The sequence below is a fragment of the Molossus molossus genome, unplaced genomic scaffold (genome assembly GCF_014108415.1).
Source record: "Molossus molossus isolate mMolMol1 unplaced genomic scaffold, mMolMol1.p scaffold_m16_p_11, whole genome shotgun sequence".
Taxonomy (NCBI): domain Eukaryota; kingdom Metazoa; phylum Chordata; class Mammalia; order Chiroptera; family Molossidae; genus Molossus; species Molossus molossus.
The window spans coordinates 851,924-875,301 of NW_023425346.1; the positions used below are offsets into that span (position 1 = coordinate 851,924).

The window sequence follows — 23,378 nt, forward strand, 5'->3', positions numbered from 1 at the left end:
TTAGTGTTCCTGGGCAGACAGCATAAGAAGAAATATTTACACCCAATTCTGAATTTAAAAGGTCCATGTCACTAAAACAGGAATTACACATGAAGAAAACAAAACCAGGTTGGTGGGAAAACAGTGCTCAACAACTGATCTACACTACACTGAGCTCAATCTTTGTCCTTCTCCAGGACAAAAGAGGTTCCTTGGCAAGGAAATGTCAGCAAACAAAATAGCAAATGTGACAGATAAATATACTTTTACCTGACTGTCATTTTCCCCTGTTAACAGAGGTATATTCCCCAGATAACAACCACAGACCCAAGATTAAGTTCTCAGAGTAAAAACTGTATTACCATGCAAGGTATTAAAGAGTTCCTTAAAACTTTCTTGCTCAACATCTTGTAACTGATATTTTCTGAAAATGGCAGAATTATTTTACATGCAAACTTTTTTTTTTTTTTTAATCCTCACCCAAGGACAAAATCCACATTCTAATTCTAAGTGACAATAAAAAGTAAGTTAAGTAACATCGGTGGTCTCTGGAAATGGCAACTGAGAGACAGTCTGAAGGGAGACGTTTTGAGTATATAGCTTCTACTTCTACAACTTGTGAACAGTTTTCCAGCCCAAATAACAGAATGCAACACAATTATCAAAGAGCCAAGTTTAAAAATTTACGTGTGAGAATTTCTGTCAACTAATCACTGAAAATGTTAATTATAAACAATTTTAAAAATTAATTACGGGAAGTGTCTTAAGAATGAGCCACTCAAAAATGATAACTAAGATTAATAAAGACTCGGAGTAAATATGCCAAATACACAATATTTGCATGTATAAGTTAGAACTTTTCTGAACTACCAATCTTACTGGCTTTGAAAAATATAAACCTATCAGATGATATTCTCTTCAGTTTAAAAGTTCTATTTTAATTGTACTGCCCAGTTTTAGAAATAATTACTTTTTTTAAATATCAGAGATAGAAGATACCATAGTTTCAGATGTATAACAAAAGTTAAAGATATTTACAAGTGTAATAACACTTGCTAACTGCACTCATTCTTTTTTTAAAAAAAAAAAGAACCTATTTTCTTGGGATTTTTGTATGAGGCTATGGCTCCTGAAAGTTAAAAAAGTCCTACTAAATCATGATTCTTGGAACGTTTAGGAATCTCACAACATCCTTCTCTGAGAGTATATATCTACTCAAATAGCTAGGAAATGAAGTAGCATATACAAATAACATGATGTCTTTACAGATGGGAAGAGCTGCTAATCAGTACAGATGAGGAAAATGGCCAAGTCTGGGAAATCCCCAAAGAGCTAGGTCTGATACACACATTTGATTCTTCAGCAAAATAAAGATTTCAATACATAAAAGACAACATGCAAAAATACCCTTTTCCCAAATGTATACACTGTATTCAATACTTTTCAAGCCAATACTTTTTCATACCAATCACCAAAAAATAGGCAACATAAATTTTTTCTTCAATAAGATAAAGTTGAATTAAACATTTTCTAAATGTGAAGGAGATAAAATTCCATTAATTCCTTCAACTCTTTGGTATTCCCAAAGTGGTCCTTCTTTTATTTCATCTGTTCTTTTCTACATACTCCTATTCTTGCTGTTTGTGAAAATATGGGGGTGGGGGGGTCACTGGGCATCCATATTAATATTATTTTATTCTAACAATCATAAAAGTGTCTAAACAGAATGCTGCAATACAATGATAGATCCATTTCCAGTGTGTACGAAGTAGATCTCATTCCCAGCTTCAGCTCCAAACCTGACTTGATATAACACGAGGAGATACAACATTAAAGCAGGAGTGACGTCAGCATCATGGCTGAATAAAATATCCTTCCTACAGCAACAACCTGGCATCCATCCACAGACAAAAGTGGTGTAGAGAGAGCTTTGGTACCCAGCACCAGCCGCCCAGTGACCCAGGCAGAGCCTTGGCCACTGGTGCAGTCAGTGATAAGCATACAGACTTCAGCCCTGGCTATGGACCCAGCATGGCCCATAAACTGGCTCCAGCCCCTCTTGGCCACAGCCTGGGAACCCCTGTCTTAAGAAATCACTCATGGACAGGAGCTTTTGTTGAAGTCCAGGTTTCCAGCAGAGAAGTTTCAGTACACCACTGGAGCAAAACAACTACCAGTCTGGACACACTGAAGAGGGTAAGAGGAACAGTTGGACTTGACACATATCACCTCCCCAAGCAGTGCCGTTTAGGACCCAGAGAGACCTGTGCCTGTGATGTGTCCTGCAGGGGAAAGTGACAGCAAGTGACTATGCACGTGCCTACCTGGGATGCTGCTCAGAGGCTCACTTCTTTCTCACCCTCTCTAGAGCACTGGCTTGTGAGCTGCGTGACGGGGTGTAGGAGGAGGCTGGGAGAGCAAACAGTGCTCTCAAGGGCGTTCAGTGGTGGCGAACCATGCTGACTACATCAAGAGGCACACCTGACCCTCCCCAAACACCCCATCCACAGTTTTCCCCAAATGGCTCACAGGCACCAGTGCTCACCCAGACACTTCCCCACCCTGTGGCTGGTTCCAGTGTACACTCCTGACAGTGGCAGCAACACTGAGTTTTGCCAGATGGCTACTGAGCACATACAGAAAGTCAGCCCAAATCTGTGAGCCAGAAAGAGACAAAGAACTCGAGCTTTAGTGACACCTTGGGGAAAACAAAAAGGGGGCTGGTCAGCACCCAACAATGGGCATTGTAGAATCAAGAGAATTTATACAAACTTCTAAATTCTGTACAAGAGGGAACAAAACACAGAGCAGATATATCCACGGACAGTCAGAACGCCTCAGATTCCTAGTAGGCCTAAAGAAAGATGTCTCTCCCCCAAAGGCAGTTAGAAAAAACTAGAGGAAGTGACCGATACTACAAAAGCAAAGAAAGCAATGCAAAACTGCAGGAAACATAAAAAATACAGAGAGCATACCGTCACCAAAGAATCACAATAATCTTCTATTAAGTGATCCCAAAGACCTGTGATTTACCCACTGAAAAATCAAAAATAGCTGTTTTAGGGAAATGCCAGGAGCTACCAAAAAAATATAGAAAGGAAATTCAACAAAATAAGGATAACAATGCATAAACAAAATTTAAAGTTGAACAAAAAAAAGGGAAATCATAATAACAGAACCAAAAAAAAAATCTGGAGCAAAGAAATACAATTAATGAAATAAACAATGAAATAGCATTTATATCAGATCAATCAGAAGAAAAATATCTTTGAGTTAGAAGAGAGGAACTTTGAAATTATACAGCCAGGAAAGAACAAAGAAAAAAGAATGAAAGTAAGAAATGGTATATGGATAATTTGCAAATTACTGAAGTCCAGAAGGAAACAAGATGGAGAAGGGGCAGAAAGCTTATTTTTAAAAATGGCTGAGAACTTCCCAAATCAAGAGATAGATTTGGATATCCAAGTTTATGAAGTAACCAAACAAAATCAACTTAAGAGATCCTCTGCAACAGACATTATAATAAAACTGTCAAAAGTGAAACACAAAAATAGTAAAAGCAGGAAGAGAAAAGAAGTGTGTAACTTACCAGGGAAGGCTATCAGTGGGTTTCTCAGGAGAAACCTTTCAGGCAAAGAGAGTGGAATGATATATTCAAACTGCTGAAAGAAAAAAAAACCACCAAAAATACTCTACCTAACAAAGTTATCCTTTAGAAATTAAGTGAAGACTTTCCCAAACAAAAGTTCATCACCACTAAACCCGCCCTACAAGAAATGCCAAAAGGAGTTCTTTAAACTGAAATGAAAGGATGCTGACCAGTAATATAAAAACATACAACACACTGGTAAAAGAAGTATACAGTCAAATTCAAAACATTCAACTACTGTAATAGGGTGGTACGTTGACCACTTAACACTAATACAAAGGTTGTGACAAATATGTTAAAAATAACTACACTTGTAATTTGTTAACAAATACACATTATAAAAAGAGGTAAATTGTGACATCAAAAACAGAAAAAGGAATGGAGTAAAATGGTAGTTTTGGTATGTGATAAAAGTTAAGTTTTAACCAACGTAAAACAGAGTTATATAAGATGTTTCATGTAATCCTCATAGTAACCACAAAGCAAAAAATCTACAGTAGCTTCACAAAAGATAAAGGAATCAAAGCACAACACTATAGAAAACCATCAATTCACCAAGGAAGACATCAAGAAAGAAAGAAAGGAACAAGAAAACTATAAAATAGCCTCAAAATAACTAATAAGATGGCATTATTACATCCCTTACCTAACAATAATTACTCTAAATATAACTATATTAAATATCCCAAACAAAAGGGAAAGAATGACTAGATGAATAAAAGAAAAAAATAGACCCAAACCTACAAGAGATTCATAGCAGCTTTAAGGACACACTCAGGCTCAAAGTGAAGGGATGAAAAAAGATTCTATGCAACTGGAAACCAAAAGAGATCAGGAATAGCTGTACTTATATCAAACAAAATAAGAGTTTAAGCCAAAAAACTCCTAACAAGAGAAAAAGAGGTCATTATATAATGATAAAGGGCTCAATTCATTACGAAGGTATAATAACTGTAAATATACATACACCCAACATCAAAGCATCTAAATATATTAAGTAAACACTAATAAATCTCAAAAGAGAAATAGATAACACAGTATTAGTAGAGGAGTTCAACACCCCACTGTCAACAATAGATAAATAATCCTGATAGAACATCAAAAAGGACACATTGGCATTGAACTATAAACCAAATGGACCTCACAGACATTACTTAACATTTTATCCAACAGCAGCAGAATATACACTCTTCTCAAGCACACAAGCAACATTCTAGAAAAAGCAGATGGAAAACTGGAAAATTCATAAATAGAAGGAAAGTAAACAACTGATGAGTCCAGAAGAAATTTAAAAAATAAATTTAAAAAAAAAAAGGAAATTAAAAAAAAATCTTGAAACAAAAATGGAAACACTACATACCAAAACGTATGAGATGCAGCAAAATCAGTTCAAAGATGGAAGTTTATAATGATAAATGCCTACATTAAGAAAAAAGAAAAATATGAAATAAACAACCTACCTTCAGACCTCCAGGCACTAGAAAAAGAAAAACAAAATAAACCCCAAGTTGGCAGAAATAATGATCAGAAGATCATCAGGAAATAAAGATCACAGGGAAAAAAAAAAAGAAAGAAACAAAGAAATGGAGAGCAAAAAAACTATAAAAAAGATCAATGAAATTATGAGCTGGTTTTTGGAAAGATAAATAAAATTAACAAACCTTTAACTAGACTTAACAAGGAAAGAAACTCAAATAAAATAAAAAATGAAAGAAAAGACATTACAACTGATAACCACAGAAATATAAAGGATCATAAGAGACTACTATAAACAATTTACACACCAACAAATTGAACAACCTAGAGGACGTAGAAAAATTCCTAGAAAAATAAAACCTACCAAAACTGAATCATGAAGAAATAGAAAATCGGAATAGATCAATGAGTAAAGTGTTTGAATCAGTAATCAAATATCTTCCAACAAAGAAAAGGACCACATGATTTCCCTGGAGAATTCTACCAAACATTTAAAGAAGAGTGGGAAGACTTCCGGTCAAGATGGCGGGTAAGTAAACACAGTATTACGTCCTCCCACAACCATATCAAAGTTACAACTAAACTACAGAACAACCATCATTCAAAATCGCCTGAAATCAAGCTGAATGGAAGTCCTACAGAATGAAAGCAGCAGCCACAGAGACTGGAAGGAGGGCGGAGGCGGAGGCGGATGGGCTGGTCCCACACCCACGTGTGGCCGATAAAAATCAGGAGGACACCTCAGCTGGGAAGGTCCTCCCTGAGGACTGAGGGGTCCCCGTCCCACACCAGGCACCGGCTCAGGGTTCCAGTGCCAGGAAGAGAATCCCCATCACTTCTGGCTGGAAAAAACAGCGGGAACTGAGGCTCAGGGAGGCTGAGGCAGCTGGAGCCCCAGGCAGCTCCTGTTATAGGGCCCGCGCACGGACTTACCGGACTCACCCCCTCTAAGTATGGAGGAGAGGCAGCTGGAGGGGCGCCAGAGGCATAGAGGGAAGAACTGAGCTGTTTGGCACCAGAACAAGGGCTGGAGAGGGGGCTTTCTCCGGGACAAATGTGCTGTCAGAGGCCTTTGTTCCTTTGGTGAGCCCTTCCCTGGGGCGGCAGACAGCCGCCATATCTGGGACTCCAGCAACCTGGCTCACACTGGTAGCCCCGCCCAGGTGATTCCCTGAGGTCCCGCCCCACCCAACTTTCAGGCCCACCCAAGCTGTTGCCACTTGCTTAACCATAGGATTGCCCTGTCTTGGATCCTGCTTCAGGTTTTCCTAAATTCTTTCAAACAAGCAGCATCTGGTCTCAGCTAGCCCCATACCTCTCGTTAAGCAATACAGAGAAACAAACACAGGGAGGCAGTCAAAATAAGGAGACAAAGAAACAGATTCTAAATGAAAGAACAAAACAAAACCCCAGGAAAAAAACTAAACAAAATGGAGATAAGCAACCTAACAGATGCTGAGTTCAAAATACTGCTTATAAGGATGCTCAATTAGCTTAGTGAGAACCTCCACAAACTTAGTGAGGGCCTCAAGAACATAAAAAAGGACCAGTCAGAAATGAAGGATGCGCCCGGGCCGGTTTGGCTCAGTGGTTGGAGCATCGGCCTACGATACAGAGAGACCTGGGTTCAGTTCCCACTAAGGGCACATACCTCGGTTGCAGTTTGTCCCCAGCCCTGGATGGGTCGTGCAGGTGGCAGCCATTCAATATGTCCCTTGCACATCAATGTTTTTCTCTCTCTCTCTGTCTTCCTCTCTCTCCCTCCCACTCTATCTGAACAAAAAATGGAAAAAATGTCCTCGGGTGAAGATAAAAAAAAAAAAAAAGAAATGAAGGATGCAAAGTCAGAAATGAAGGAGGCACTAACTGAAATAAAAAATAATTTACGTAAATTCAATAGTAGAGTAGGTAAAGCCAAGAAGCAAAACATTGATTTGGAATGTAAGGAAGCAAAACACACCAAATCAGAACAGCAAAAAGAAAAAAGAATCCAAAAAAATGAAGATAGTGTAAGGAACCTCTGGGACAACTTCAAGTGTGTCAACATTCGCATCTTGGGGGTGCCAGAAGGAGAAGAAAGAGAACAAGAAATCGAAAACCTATTTGAAACAATAATGGCAGAAAACTTCCCTAACTTGGTGAAGGAAACAGACGTATACAATCCAGGAAGCACAGAGTCCCAAACAAGATGAATCCCAACAGGCCCACACCAAGACACATCATCATCAAAATGCAAAAGGTTCAAGACAAAGAGAGAGTCTTAAAAGCAGCAAGAGAAAAGCAGTTAGTTACCTACAAGGGAGTTCCCATAAGGCTGTCAGCTGATTTCTCAAAAGAAACTTTGCAGGCCAGAAGGGAGTGGCAAGAAATATTCAGAGTGATGAAAAGCAAGAACCCGCAACCAAGATTACTCTGTCCTGCAAAGCTGTCATTTAGAATCATAGCCATATAAAGACTTTCCCAGAAAAGAAAAATTTAGAGGAGTTCATCACCACCAAACCAGTATTATATGAAATGTTGAAGGGTCTTCTTGAAGAAAAAGATAAAAAATATGAACAAACAAAACGGCAATGAATACATATCTATCGACAATTGAATCTACAAACAAAATGAACAAGAAGAACAGAAACATTCTCATAGAGAACATTTTGTTGGTTGCCAGATGGGAGGGGGTTGGGGGAATAGGTGAAAAAGGCGAAGGGATTAAGAAGTACAAATTGGTTGCTAGACTGACAAATCTCAAAGGGAAAGGGGCTTGCAGGGTGGGAAGAAATAAACCAAAGAACTTATATGCATATATGCATAACCAATTGACACAGACAACAGTGTGGGAAAGGCAGGAGGGGGGCAGGACTGGGGAGGAGGGGGTCAATGGGGGAAAAAAGAGAAACATTTGTAATATATTCAACAATAAAGATAAAAAAAATGTCCTCGAGTGAGGATATAAAAAATAAAATGAAGAAGAGTTAAAGCCAATCTTTCGCAAACTCATCCAAGAAACTGAAGAATAAACACTCCCTAAATCATTTTTGAGGTCAGTATTACCCTAACACCAAAAACCGACAAAAACACTACAAGAAAACTACCGGTTGCTATCCTTGATGAATACTGATCCAAAAATTCTCAATAAAATATTAGCAAACCATATTTGACAGTACATTAAAAAGATCATACACTGTGATCAAGAGAGATTTATCCCTAGGATGCAAGGATAATTCAACATATGCAAATCAATAAAGGTGGTATACTACATTAATGGAATGAAAGATAAAAATCATATGATCATCTCAGTAGATGCAGAAAAAGAATGTGACAAAAAGTAATGAAAAACTGAGCACAGCCCTGGACGGTTTGGCTCAGCGGTTAGAGTGTCGGCCCACGGACCAGAGAGTCCTGGGTTCGGTTCCCACCAAGGGCACGTACCTTGGTTGCAGTTTGTCCCTGGCCCCACTTGGGGTCCTGTGGGTGGCAACCACTCGATGTGTCTCTCTCACGATGATGTTTCTCTTTCTCTCCCTCCCTCTCTTCCTCCCACTCTGTCTGAGGATAAATGCAAAAATGTCCGCGGGTGAGGATAAAAAAAATAAAAGAAATACTGCGCATAAAAGGAACCTACCAAACATAATAAAGGCTACATATGACAGGCCCACAGCTAACATCATACTCAAAGGTGAAAGATTAAAAGCCTTTCCTACAAGATCAAGGAGAACATAAAAGCACCCACTCTAATCACTCCTGTTCAACATAGTACTAGAAATCATAGCAAAAGCTATTAGGAAAGAAAAAGAAATAAAAGATATCCACATGGGAAAGAAAGCAGTAAAACTGTCTTTGTTTGCAGATTATATGATCTTATATGTAGAATATCCTAAAGACTCCACCAAAAAAACTATCAGAAATAATCAACAAATTCAGTAGACTTCCAGAAAACAAATCAACATTCAGAAAGCATTTCCCTTTCTATACACCAACAACAAACTATCTGGGGAAAAAAGGAAAAAGAAAAAACCCCACTCACACTAGCATCAAAAACAATAAAATAGGAGACCGAAAAATGGCGGCGGAGTGAACGGAGCTACACAGACCGTCTCCCAGAACCAAACTGGAATTACAACTATAACACAGACAAATCGACGGGAAAAACCAACAGAAAAGCAGCTTGCGAGGACCAGACAACGAGGGACACTGACTCCATCCCCGTAGGCTTGCGAAGGCGCGAGACGGGGCTGGGAGCCCAGGTCGGCAGCTCGGCAGCGGCCTTAGGTGGGAGCGGCGCCCTCGGGTTACACTCCCAGGCGGCCCCACAGCGCAGCCGGGACAGAGGCTGAAACAGCCACAGCCACTCACCTTGGGCTCCGGCAGAGAGAGGGCAGACTGGACTGGAACTGTGTCGGGACACTTGGGGTTTGGAGGGCGCTCAGAGCTTTGGCTGAGTGCAGCCACTCAGGACATGGCCACATTGCTCCTTCCCAAGGCTCTGAGAGAGGCAGAAGCCCCTCCCTCGGAGATCCAACCCCACCCTGTGGGCCATTGAAGTGCTAATTGAAGCTCACTAAAGACCAGCACTGCCCCACCCTCGTGAAAGCCCCTTGGCTGAGCACCAGAGGGAGTTTTTCAATCAACTGACAACCCAAAACTCATCAATTAACCTAGACTGCTAGCCTCCAGGCAAAAAGCTAGAGGAAAACAGTACCTTTCCTGGGCTGGCAACTTTAACCAGGAAAGTAAGACTTGACAGTGGTGTTCAACGTGGGTCCTCCCTCGCTCATCTAAACACAGGAGAGGGAGCCACAAACAGCAGAACACCAACACCCACAGGGAGAACTTGACAGGCTCCAAAGCCCTCAGTGATAGCCAAAATGGTGAAACACAGAAACAGAAGCCAAATGAAAGAGCAAGACACCTCCACCGAAGATGAGGTCAATGTGGAGCAATTAGGCATGTTAACAGAGCTAGAATTCAGAGCCATGATCTTGAGGAAGCTGAACAGCATGAGTAAGGACATAGAGACACTGAAAATAAGCCAAATGGAAATTAAAAACCAACAAGAAGAGATAAAAAATGACATATCCGAAATGAAAAACACACTGGAAGGTTTAAAAAGCAGAGTAGGGGAAGCTGAGGACCGGATCAGTGAATTAGAAGACAGGGTAGAAAAAATCAACTAATCAGAAAAACAAAAGGAAAAAACTATTAAAAAACAGGAAGACAGCTTAAGAGAACTATGGGACAACTGGAAACGGAATAATATTCGCATCATAGGAGTCCCCGAAGAAGAAGAAAATGAGCAAGGGATAGAGAATATATTCAAAAAAATAGTGACAGAAAACTTCCCTAATTTGGTGAAGGAAGAAGGCATTCAAGTTCAAGAAGCACAGAGAGTCCCAAGTAAGAAGAAGCCAAACAGACCCACACCAAGACACATAGTAATTAAAATGCCACAAATTAAACACAAAGAGAGAATCCTAAAAGCAGCAAGAGATAAGCAACAGGTTACCTACAAAGGGAACCCCATAAGGCTCTCAGCTGACTTCTCCCAAGAAACACTACAGACCAGAAGAGAATGGCATGAGGTAATCAAAGTAATGAAAAACAAGAATCTGAATCCAAGACTACTCTACCCAGCAAGGCTATCATTCAAAATAGAAGATCAAATAAAGAGCTTCCCAGACAAAAAAGGCTAAGGGAATACATTAGCACCAAACCAGCACTGCAAGAAATGTTAAAAGGACTGCTGTAATTAGCAGTAGAAATGGGAAGAAAAATAGAACCACAGTAAACAAAAATGGCAATAAATAAGTACATATCAATAATCACCTTAAACGTAAATGGATTGAATGTTCCCATAAAGAGACACAGAGTAGCTGATTGAATAAGAAAGCATGACTCATCTATATGTTGTTTACAAGAGACCCACCTCTCAACAAAAGACCCACATAGGTTGAAAGTGAAGGGATGGAAAAAAATTTTCCAAGCAAATGGAAAGCAAAAAAAAGCTGGGGTAGCAATTCTCATATCTGATAAAATAGATTTCAAAATGAAGACCATAACTAGAGACAACGACGGCCACTACATAATATTGAAAGGATCTATCCAACAGGAAGATATAACCTTGATAAACATATATGCACCCAATATAGGAGCACCAAAATATATTAAAAATCTTCTGGAGGACTTCCAAGGAGAAATCGACAACAATACAATCATAGCAGGGGACTTCAACACCCCGTTGACAGCACTGGATAGTTCCTCTAGGCAAAAAATTAGCAAGGAAACAGAGACTCTAAATGAAGCACTAGACCAGATGGATTTAATAGATATCTACAGAGAATTACACCCCAAAACTACAGAATACACATTCTTCTCAAGTGCACATGGGACATTCTCAAAGATAGACCACATGATAGGACACAAACGAAATCTCTACAAGTTCAAGAAGATTGAAATCATATCAAGCATCTTCTCAGATCACAATGGCATGAAACTAGAAATCAATTGCAACAAGAACATGCAAAGACATTTCAACACATGGAGGCTAAATAGCATGTTATTAAACAATGAATGGGTCACCGAGGAGATCAAGGAAGAAATTAAAAACTTCCTGGAAACCAATGAAAATGAACACACAACAACACAAAACCTATGGGATGCAGCGAAAGCAGTTCTGAGAGGGAAGTTCATAGCACTACAGGCCTACCTCAAAAAACAAGAAAAATGTTCTAATTGACTGTCTAACCTCACAACTTAAAGAATTAGAAAGCAAACAAAAAGAAAACCCCAGAGCAAGTAGAAGGAAGGAAATAGTAAAGATCAGAGCAGAAATAAATGACAATGAGACCAAAAAAACAATTCAAAGGATCAATGAAACAAAGAGCTGGTTTTTCGAAAAGATAAACAAGATTGATGGACCCTTAGCTAGACTAACCAAGAAACAAAGAGAGAGAACCCAAATACACAAAATCAGAAATGAAAGAGGAGAAGTAACAACCAATACCATGGAAATACAAAAGTTCGTTAACAACTACTATGAACAACTATATGGCAACAAATTCGACAATCTAAGCGAAATGGACAAATTTCTAGAAACACACAGTCTCCCAAAACTATTCCCGGAAGAGATAGAAAACTTGAACAAACCAATAACAACTAAGAAAATTGAAGAGGTAATCAAGACTCTCCCAGCAAACAAAAGCCCAGGCCCAGATGGTTTCACGGGGGAGTTTTACTGAACATTCAAAAAAGAACTAACACCCATTCTCCTCAAACTATTTCAAAAAATTCAAGAAGAAGGAAGACTTCCAAACATGTTCTATGAGGCCAGCATAATTCTAATTCCAAAACCAGAAAAAGACACTACGAAGAAAGAAAACTACAGGCCAATATCCCTGATGAACATAGACGCCAAAATCCTGAACAAAATATTAGCAAATCGGATCCAGAAATACATCAAAAAAATTATTCACCATGACCAAGTGGGATTCATTCCAGGGATGCAAGGCTGGTACAATATTCACAAATCAATAAACGTGATACACCACATAAACAAAATGAAGAATAAAAACCACATGATCATATCAATAGATGCTGAAAAAGCATTCGACAAAATCCAGCATCCATTTCTGATAAAAACGCTCAGCAATGTAGGAATAGAGGGATCATATCTCGACATAATAAAGGCCATATATGAAAGACCTACAGCCAACATCATACTCAATGGACAGAAACTAAAAACATTTCCATTAAGAACAGGAACAAGACAGGGATGTCCACTTTCGCCACTCTTATTTAACATTGTACTGGAAGTCTTAGCCACAGCAATCAGACATGAAGAAAAAATAAAAGGGATCCAAATTGGAAAGGAGGAAGTGAAACTGTCATTATTTGCAGATGACATGATATTGTACATAGAAAACCCTAAAGACTCCATCAAAAATCTATTAGACTTAATAAATGACTTTGGCAAAGTAGCAGGATACAAAATTAACATCAAGAAATCGATGGCATTCTTGTACATCAATGATGAACTCACAGAAAGAGAAACTGAAAAAACAATCCCATTTACCATCGCTCCAAAAAAATTACGATACCTAGGAATAAACTTAACCAAAGAAGTAAAGGACCTATTTGCAGAAAACTACAGGTCATTGAAAAAAGAAATAGAGGAAGATATAAAAAAGTGGAAGCACATACCCTGTTCATGGATTGGAAGAATTAACATAATTAAAATGTCCATACTACCCAAAGCAATCTATAGATTTAATGCAATCCCCATCAAAATACCAACGACATATTTCATAGAACTAGAACAAATACTTCAAAAGTTCATATGGAACCAAAAAAGACCCCGAATACCCACAGCAATCTTGAAAAAGAAGAACAAAGTAGGTGGGATCACAATACCAGATATCAGGTTATACTACAAAGCGACTGTAACCAAAACAGCCTGGTACTGGCACAAGAACAGGCATATAGACCATTGGAACAGAACTGAAAACCCAGAAATGGACCCAAGGCAATACGCTCAATTAATATTTGACAAAGGTGGCAAGAGCATACAGTGGAGTAAAGACAGCCTCTTTAATAAATGGTGTTGGAAAAATTGGACAGCTACATGCAAAAAAATGAAACTAGACCATCAACTTACACCATACACAAAAATAAACTCGAAATAGATAAAAGACTTAAATGTGACCCGTGAATCCATAAAAATTCTAGAAGAAAATGTAGGCAACAAAATTTCGGACATCATACGGAGCAGAATTTTCACTGATACATCACCTAAGGCAACAGAAATAAAGGAGAAAATGAACACATGGGACTACATCTAACTAAAATGCTTCTGCACAGCAAAAGAAACAATCATCAAAATGGAAAGGCAACCCACTGTATGGGAGAACATCATTGCCAATGATGTATCAGATAAGGGGTTAATTTCCAATATATATAGAGTGCTCTAACAACTTCACAAAAGGAAGACAAAGAACCCAATTAATAAACGGGCAGAGGAGCTGAATAGACACCTCTCCAAACAGGACATACAAATGGCCAAGAGACATATGAAGAAATGCTCAACATCACTAATCATCAGAGAGATGCAAATTAAAACAACAATGAGGTATCACCTCACACCTGTCAGAATGGCTGCCATCAACAAATCATCAAACAACAAGTGTTGGCGAGGGTGTGGAGAAAAGGGGACTCTAATACACTGCTGGTGGGAATGCAGACTGGTGCAGCCGCTATGGAAAACAATATGGTGCTACCTCAAAAAATTAAAAATTGAACTGCCATTTGACCCAGTGATCCCACTGCTAGGAATATACCCTAAGAAGCCTGAAACACCAATCAGGAAGAATATATGTACCCCCATGTTCATAGCAGCACTATTTACAATAGCTAAGATCTGGAAACAGCCCAAGTGTCCACCAGTAGACGAATGGATAAAAAACCTGTGGTACATATACACAATGGAGTACTATGCAGCGGTAAGAAAGAAAGATCTCTTATCCTTTGAGATGACATGGAGGGACCTGGAAAGTATTATCCTAAGTGAAAGAAGCCAACCAGAAAAAGACAAATACCACATGATCTCACTTATATACGGAATATAATGAACATAACAGTCTGAGGAATACAGTAGACCCAGACACATGGAAGTAGGGCACAGACTGACATCCCTCAGAAGAAGTGATGGGGGGTGGGGAGGTGGGAAGAGATAAACCACAGAACTTATATGCATGTATGCATGACCAATGGACATGGACAACTGAGCCGGGGACAGGGTGGAGGGGGGGTGGAGTGGGGGGTGCCAATGAGGTAAAATATCTGTAACAAAAAAATAAATAAATATTCATAAACAAAAAAAAAAACAATAAAATACTTAGGAATAAATTTAACCAAGAAAGTAAAAGATTTTTATACTGAAAACTATGAGACTTCGATGAAGAAAAACGTAGCACGCTCTCTCTCTCTTTTGCTCTCTCTCTCTCTCACAAACACACACACACACACACACACAAATATATCCCACGTACATGATTCAGAAGGATCAATACTATTAAAATGTCCATACTACCCAAAACCATCTATAGATTCAATGCAATCCCTATAACAACTGCAATTGCATTTTTCATAGAATTATAGGGAAAAAAATTCCTAAAATTCATATGAAACCAAAAAAAACACCCCAAATAGCCAGAGCAATCCTGAGAAAGAACAAAGCTGGAGACATCACACTTCCTGATTTAAAACTCGACTACAATACTATAGTAATCAATACAGAATAGTACTGCATAAAAATAAACACCTACCAGAGAATCAAGAACTCTGAAATAAATCTGTGCCTTTATAGTCAACTAATGTTTGACAAGGGAGCTAGGAATACTCAGTATGGAAAGAATACAGTCTCTGATAAATGGTGTTGGGAAAACTGGATAAACGCATGTAAAAGAATGAAATCCGACCACTACCTTATACCACTCACAAAAATTAACTAGAAATAAATTAAAGACTAAAACGTAAGGCCTGGCACCATAAAACCCCTAAAAGAAAACATATGGAAAAAGCTCCTTGACATTGGTTATGGCTATGATTTTTTTGATAAAGCAACAAAGCAAAAATAAACAAATAGGACCACACGAAAATTAAAAGCTTCTATACAGCAAAGGAAACGACAAAATAAAAAACCAATCTACTGAATAAATGCAAACCATATATGTAATAAGGGGTTAATATCCAAAATATGTAAGTAGAAAATAAAACAGTCTAATTAAAAAGAGGTAGAAAACTGAAAGATACTTTGCTAAAGGCATACACATGGCCAACAAGTACATGAAAAGGTGTTAAGTGTCACTAATCATCAGGGAAATGTAAATCAAAACCAACATGAGATATTATCTTACAGCTGTTAGAAAGATCATCATCAAAAAGTCAAGAGATTAATCCAGCAAGGCTATCATTCAAAATAGAAGGTGAAATAAAAAGCTTCCCAGACGGAAAAAAAAAAAAAAAGACTAATATATTAGCACCAAACCAGCACTGCAAGAAATGTTAACAGGACTACTGTAATAAGCAAAAGAAATAGGAAGAGAAACATAACCATAATAAACAAAAATGGCAATAAATAAGTACATATCAAGAATAACCTTAAGCCCCAGAACTCTGGGAAGGGGCTGCTCAAGCAAGATGGTCACTGTCCTGTGTGGCTGTGACTCAGCAACAACTCTTAGTGCCCTCCAAGTCCCAAATGTCTCCACACAGTTCAAGTCCAATCTGCCCTCCCTCTGTCAGAGCCCAAGGTGGTGAAAGATCCTTTGTGACTTTCCAAGGGCTTTCTGGAAAATACCACATACAGTTTTAGATGCAAAAGATATTTCGGATTAAATTTTTTTTTTTTTTTCTTTTTTTTTTATCCTCACCCGAGGACATTTTTCCATTTTTTGTTCAGGTAGGGTGGGAGGGAGAGAGAGGAACAGAGAGAGAGAGAGAAACATCGACGTGAAAGGGACACATCGAGTGGCCGCCACCCGCAAAACCGACCAGGGCTGGGGACAAACTGCAACCGAGGTACACGCCCCCAGCGGGAACCGAACCCGGGTATCTCAGGACCGCAGGCCGACGCTCCAACCGCTGAGCCAAACCGGCCAGGGCCGGATTAAATTTTAAGAAGGCAAATATCATATGTTGTCAGGAGGTTTGAACACCTGGTTACATCGATGCAGGCGCGCCCTGGACATGCAGAAGAACGCTGGTGAGTTCGTGGACTTGTACATGCCGCGGAAATGCTCCGCCAGCAACCGCATCATCGGTGCCATGGACCACGTGTCCATCCAGATGAATGTGGCAAAAATCCACAAAGTGACAGGCAGGTTCAACGGCCTGTTTAAAACCTATGCTATCTGCAGGGCTATTCGCAGGATGGAGGAGTCAGATGATTCCATTCTCTGACTGGTCAAGGCTGATGGCAGAGAGCATCACAGATGTGAAATTTTTCATAAATAAATAGTGGAACCCCCCCAGCAAATAAATGAGAGTAACAGCAAAAAAAAAGAATAACTTAAATGTAAATGAATTAAATGCTCCGACTAAAAGACACAGAGTAGCTAAATGGATAAGAAAGCATGATTCATATATATGTTGTTTATAAGAAACCTACCTCACAACAAAAGACTCATATAGGTTGAAAGTGAAGGAATAGAAGAAAACTTTCCAAGCAAACAGAAAGGAGGAAAAAGCTGGGGTAGCAATACTCATATCCGATAAAATAGACTTCAAAATGAAGGCCATAACTAGAGACAAAGAAGGCCACTACATAATATTGAAAGAGCTATCCAACAGGAAGATATAACCTTGGTGAACATATATGCACCCAATACAGGAGCACCAAAATATATTTTAAACTTCTAGAGGACTTTAAAGGAGAAATCAACAGCAATACAATCATAGCAGGGGACTTCAACACCCTGCTGACATCACTGGATAGATCCTCCAGACAAAAAATTAACAAGGAAACAGATTCTAAATGATGCACTAGGTCAAATGGATTTAATAGATATCTACAGAGAATTGCACCCCAAAACTGCAGAATACAGATTGTTCTCAAGTGCACATGGGGCATTCTCAAAGGTAGACCACATGTTAAGACACAAACTAAATCTCGACAAGTTCAAGATGACTGAAATCATATCAAGCATCTTCTCAGATCACAATGGAATAAAACTAGAAATTAATTACAATAAAAACACTCAAAAACATTCAAACACATAGAGGCTAAATAGCATGTTATTAAACAGTGAATGGGTTACCAAAGACATCAAGGAAGAAATCAAAAACTTCCCAGAAACCAATGAAAATGAACACACAACAACACAAAATCTATGGGACATAGTAAAAGCAGTCCTGAGAGAGAAGTTCATAGCACTACAGGCCTACCTCAAAAATAAAAAAAAAATTTCTAACCCTACAACTTAAAGAACTAGAAAGTAAACAGAATAGAAAAACCCAGAGCAAGTAGAAGGAAAGAAATAATAAAGGTCAGAGCAGAAATAAATGACATAGAAACTAAAAAAATAATTCAAAAGATCAATGACACAAAGAGCTGTTTCTTTGAAAAAATAAACAAGATCAATGGACCCTTAGCCACACTCACCAAGAAACAAAGAAAGAGGACCCAAATAAACAAAATCAGAAACGTAAAAGAAGTAACAACCTACACCACAGTAATATAAAGGATCATTAAAAAATACTATGAACAATTATATGCCAACAAATTGGAGAATCTAGGCGAAATGGCCAAATTTCTAGACTCACACAATTTCCCAACTGAACAGGGAAGAGATAGAAAACTTGAACACACCAGTAACAACTAAGGAAACTGAAAATGTAATCAAGAAACTCCTAGCAAACAAAAGCACAGGCCCAGATGGCTTTACCGGGCAGTTTTACAGAACATTCAAAGAAGATCGAATACCCATTCTCCTCAAACTGTTCCAAAAAAATCAAGAAGAAAGACTCCCAAACTCGTTTTAAATGGTCAGCATAATTCTAACTCCATAACCAGATAAAGCCACTACAAAGGAAAAAACCTACAAGCCAATGTCCCTGATGAACATAGATACCAAAATCCTTAACAAAATATTAGCAAATCAGATCTTGCAACACATTAAAAAAATTATTCACCATGACCACGTGGGATTCATCCCAGGGATGCAAGAATGGTACAGTATTCACAAACCAATAAATGTGATACACCACATAAACAAAATGAAAGATAAAAACCATATGATCTTATCAATCAGCGCTGAAAAACCATTCGACAAAATCCAGCACCCATTTCTTACAAAAACGCTCAGCAATGCGGGCACAGAGGGACCATAACTCAACATAATAAACGGTATGTATGAAAACCCCATAGCCGCCGGCCTGGGGGCCCTGGCGCGGGGCGGGGGGCCCGCCCGGCCTGGACCACGTGGGGGTTAAGCGGCCCGAGGCTGCGCAGGGAGAGTGGCTGCAGGCCCCAGAGCAGGACGCGCAGCCCATTGGCAGGGACAAGCTTCACGGAGTTGCCTCCCACAGAGCCCAGCCAAGGAGGAAGCACAGATGACGTCCAACCCTGCCATCCAAGCTGCCATCGACCTCACGGCAGGGGCTGCAGGGGGCACAGCATGTGTGTTGACCCGGCAGCCCTTTGACACGATGAAAGTGAAGATGCAGACGTTCCCCAACATGTACAGGGGCCTCACTGACTGCTGCCTGAAGACCTACTCGCAGGTGGGCTTCGGGGGTTTCTACAAGGGGCCCGGCCCAGCACTCATCACCAACGTGGCGGTGAACTCGGTCCTCTTCATGAGCTATGGCTTCTGCCAGCAGGAGGTGCGGGAGGCGGTGGGAGCGGACGCGCAGGCCGAGATGAGGGACGTGCAGAACGAGGCCGCTGGCTCCCTGGCCTCTGCTGCCCTGCGCTGGTCGTCTGCCCCACCGAGCTGCAGACCATGTACCAAACGGAGACCTCGGGAAAGATACCCAAGAGCCAGGACAACGGCTAGTCTGTGGTGAAGAGCACCCTGAGAAAGCACGGCCCCCTGGGCTTCTACCTTGGACTCTCAAGTATTGTGCTTCAAGAAGGACCGGGTTATTTCTTCTTCAGAGGCTATGAAGAGACTCGATCGATTTTTGCGTCAGGGAGATCCAAAGGTGAACTAGGCCCTGTCCCTTTGATGTTAGGTGGTGGAGTTGGTGGAATTTGCCTCTGGCTTGCTGTTTACCCAGTGGACTGTATCAAGTCCAGAATTCAAGTTTTTTCCATGTCTGGAAAATATACAGGATTTACTGGAACTTGTACAAGTGTTGTGAAAAATGAAGGAATAATGGCCTTATATTCTGGACTGAAACCTGTTATTATGCGAGTGTTCCCTACCAATGGGGCACTAATTCTGGCCCATGAATACAGCAGGAAGTTGATGATGAGCCAGTATGAAGTAGACTGATGTGTTTTAGCAAATGTGGATGCAGATACAAGTGTTTGAGGACTATAGTTCATTAATCTCAAGGTTTCATGGGGTATAAGACCAATGTGGAATTATTTTGATTGTAAAAAAGAAAAGAAAAACCTACAGCCAATATCATACTCAATGGGCAAAAACTAAAAGCATTCCCCTTAAGAACAGGAACAAGACAGGGATGCCCACTTCCGCCACTCTTATGTAACATAGTTCTGGAAGTCTTAGCCACGGCAATTAGACATGAATAAAACATAAAAGGATCCAAATTTGAAAGGAGGAATTCAAACTGTCATTATTTGCAAATGACATGATACTGTACATGGAAAACCCTAAGGACTCCATCAAAATCTATTAGATATAATAACTGAATTCAACAAAGCAGCAGGTTACAAAATTAACATCAAGAAATCGATGGCATTCTTATACACCAATAAACTCACAGAAAAGAGAAACTAAAACAACAATCCCAATATACCATTGCAGAATAAAAAGTAAGATACCTAGGAATAAACTGAACCAAAGAAGTAAAGAACGTGTTCATAGAAAACTACAAGTAATTGAAAAAAGACACAGAGGAAGATATAAAAAAGTGAAAGCACATACCTTGTTCATGGATTGGAAGAATAAACATCATTAAAATGTCCATACTACCCAAAGCAATCTATACATTCAATGCAATCCCCATCAAAATACCAATGACATATTTCACAGAACTAGAACAAACACTCCAAAAGTTTATATGGAACAAAAAAAAGACCCTGAATAGCCACAGCAGTCTTGAAAAAGAAGAACAAAGTTGGAGGGATCACATTACCGGATATCAGGTTATACTACAAAGCCACTGTAATCAAAACAGCCTGGTACTGGCTCAAGAACAGGCACATAGACCAGTAGAACAGAACAGAGAACCCAGAAATTGACCCAAGACATTATGCTCAATTAATATTTGACAAAGGTGGCACGCACATACAATGGAGTAAAGACAGCCTCTTCAATAAATGGTGTTGGGAAAATTGTACAGCTACATGCAAAAAAATGAAGCTAGAACCACCAACTTACACCATGCACAACAATAAATAAAAAATGGATAAAAGACTTAAATGTGACTTGTGAATACATAAAAATCCTGGAAGAAAATGTAGAAAACAAAATTTCAGACATCACACACAGCAGAATTTTCACTGATACAATACCTAAGGTAAGAGAAACAAAGGAAAAAATTAATATATGGGACTACATCAAACTAAAAAGCTTCTGCACAGCAATAGAAACAAGCATCAAAATGGAAAGGAGACCCACTATATGGGAGAGCATAATTGCCAATGATGTATCAGATAAGGGGTTAATTTCCAAAATATATAGAGTACTCATACAACTCAACAAAAGGAAGACAAAGAATCCAATTGAAAAATGGGCAGAGCAAGTGTCTATCAACAGATGAATGGATAAAAAAGCTGTGGTACATGTGCACAATGGAACACTATGCAGCTGTAAGAAAGAAAGATCTCTTATCCTTTGAGACGACATGGAGGGACCTGCGGAGCATTATGCTAAGCGAAATAACCCAATCAGAGACACACAAATACCATATGATCTCACGTATTTGTGGAATATAATGAACAAAATAAGCTGATGAACAAATAGATCCAGAGACATAGAAGTAGGGTTCAGACTGACAACCTCAAAGGAGGGGGGGCAAGGGAAGAGATAAACCAAGGAACTTACATGCATGTATGCATAACCAATGGACACAGACAACAATGCTGAAGGTGGGGGCGGGATCGGGAGGAGGGTGTCAATGGGGGCAAAAGGAGAAACATCTGTAACAAAAATAAATTAATTTTTAAAATAAGTCAAGAAATTAACAAGTGTTGAAGGTGTGAAGAAAAGGGAGCTCCCTGTAGTTGGTAGGAATGTAAACTGGTTCAGTCAATACAGAAAAAAACATGAAGGTTCCTCACAAATTTTAAAGTAAACTATTGTATGATCCAGCAATCTCACTTCTGGATATACAGCTAAAAGAAATGAAGTAAGGATCGCAGAGATATCTGCATTCCCATGTTCATTGCAGCATTACTTACAACAGCCAAGACATGGAATCAACCTAAGTGTCTGTCAGCAATTGAATGGATATAGAAGGGTGTGTGTGTGTGAGAGAGAAATAAGTACTGCCCTGGTGTGTGTGTGTGTGTGTGTGTAAGAAATAAGTAAAACTGAGTGGTTAGAGCATCCGCCTGCGGTCCAGAGAGATCCGGGTTCAGTTCCCGCTAAGGGCATGTACCTCGGTTGCAGTTTGTCCCCGGCCCTGGCTGGTTGTGTGGGTGGCAGCCACTCGATGTGTCCCTTTCACGTTGATGTTTCCCTCTCTCTCTCTCCCACTCTGTCCAAACAAAAAATGGAAAAATGTCCTCGGGTGAGGATGAAAAGAAAAAAAAGAAGTCCTGCCATTTGCAACAATACGGATTTAAATAAATCAGAAAGAAAAAGACAAATATATGTAGAATCCGAACGAGCTAAACACAAAGACACAGAATGCTGGTTGTCTGGGCTGCGGTGTAGCAGAAATGGGGAGAACTGCCCTGGCCAGTTTGGCTCAGCGGTTGAGCGTCAGCCTGCGGACCAGAGAGTCCCAGGTTCGGTTACTGCTAGGGGCACGTACCACCAAAAAAAAAAAAGAAAGAAAGAAATGGAGAGAACTTTTGGAAGGTACAAGCTCCCACTTATGAGATGAGTAAGCTCCTGGGATCTAGTGTGCAGCACGATGACTCCACTTAGCAGCCCTGTCAGATGTCTGAAAACTGCTCAGAGGGGATCGTAAACAGTCTCACCACTGAAAGAAACGTAATTACATGAGGTGGTGGAGGTGTCAGCTGACACTGCTGTAATTATCATGTGTCAATCAACACATGTACACCTCAAACTTACACAACATTACATGTCATTTACACCTCAATGAAGCCGGGGGAAATCTTATCACTGGCTGTAAAATGAAAATAAAAGTAAAAAAACACTAAAGCACATAATGAAAACAGTGAAGAGGAGAAACAAGATGTCATCCTCACAGACCTACTAGCTCCTGGTTTGAATTTACGTTTTCAGAAGTCTTGGTAGAGAGCCAATATTTAATTAGTTTGACACTCAACATCAATTTCCACATATAATAAACCTGTGGTTTGTGTTTTACTTTGCTTTTTTCATTCAGCCCTCTAAAAGCTTTCCTTCACAGGGCAGGCAAGCGCCACCACCTCTGTAGGAAGCTTCCAACAATCACCTGC

At 39.6% G+C, this 23,378-nt stretch overlaps 2 protein-coding genes and 1 pseudogene across 4 annotated transcripts in view; 2 read left to right on the forward strand and 1 right to left on the reverse strand.

Annotated features, from left to right (window-relative positions):
* The window catches only part of UGGT1 (UDP-glucose glycoprotein glucosyltransferase 1), a 147,818-nt gene that overhangs the window by 72,644 nt on the left and 51,796 nt on the right, over nucleotides 1-23,378 (reverse strand). The window lies entirely within an intron of this gene.
* LOC118625787 (40S ribosomal protein S21-like) lies at nucleotides 16,838-17,050 on the forward strand. The gene has a single exon (XM_036254956.1). It carries the CDS (start codon nucleotides 16,838-16,840, stop codon nucleotides 17,048-17,050), a length of 213 nt encoding a protein of 70 aa, XP_036110849.1.
* Nucleotides 19,202-20,088, forward strand: LOC118625786 (annotated as a pseudogene).

Coding starts and splice junctions, on each gene's coding strand:
- LOC118625787 (XM_036254956.1), top strand. CDS start 16,838: ATGCAGAAGAACGCTGGTGAGTTCGTGGACTTGTACATGCCGCGGAAA.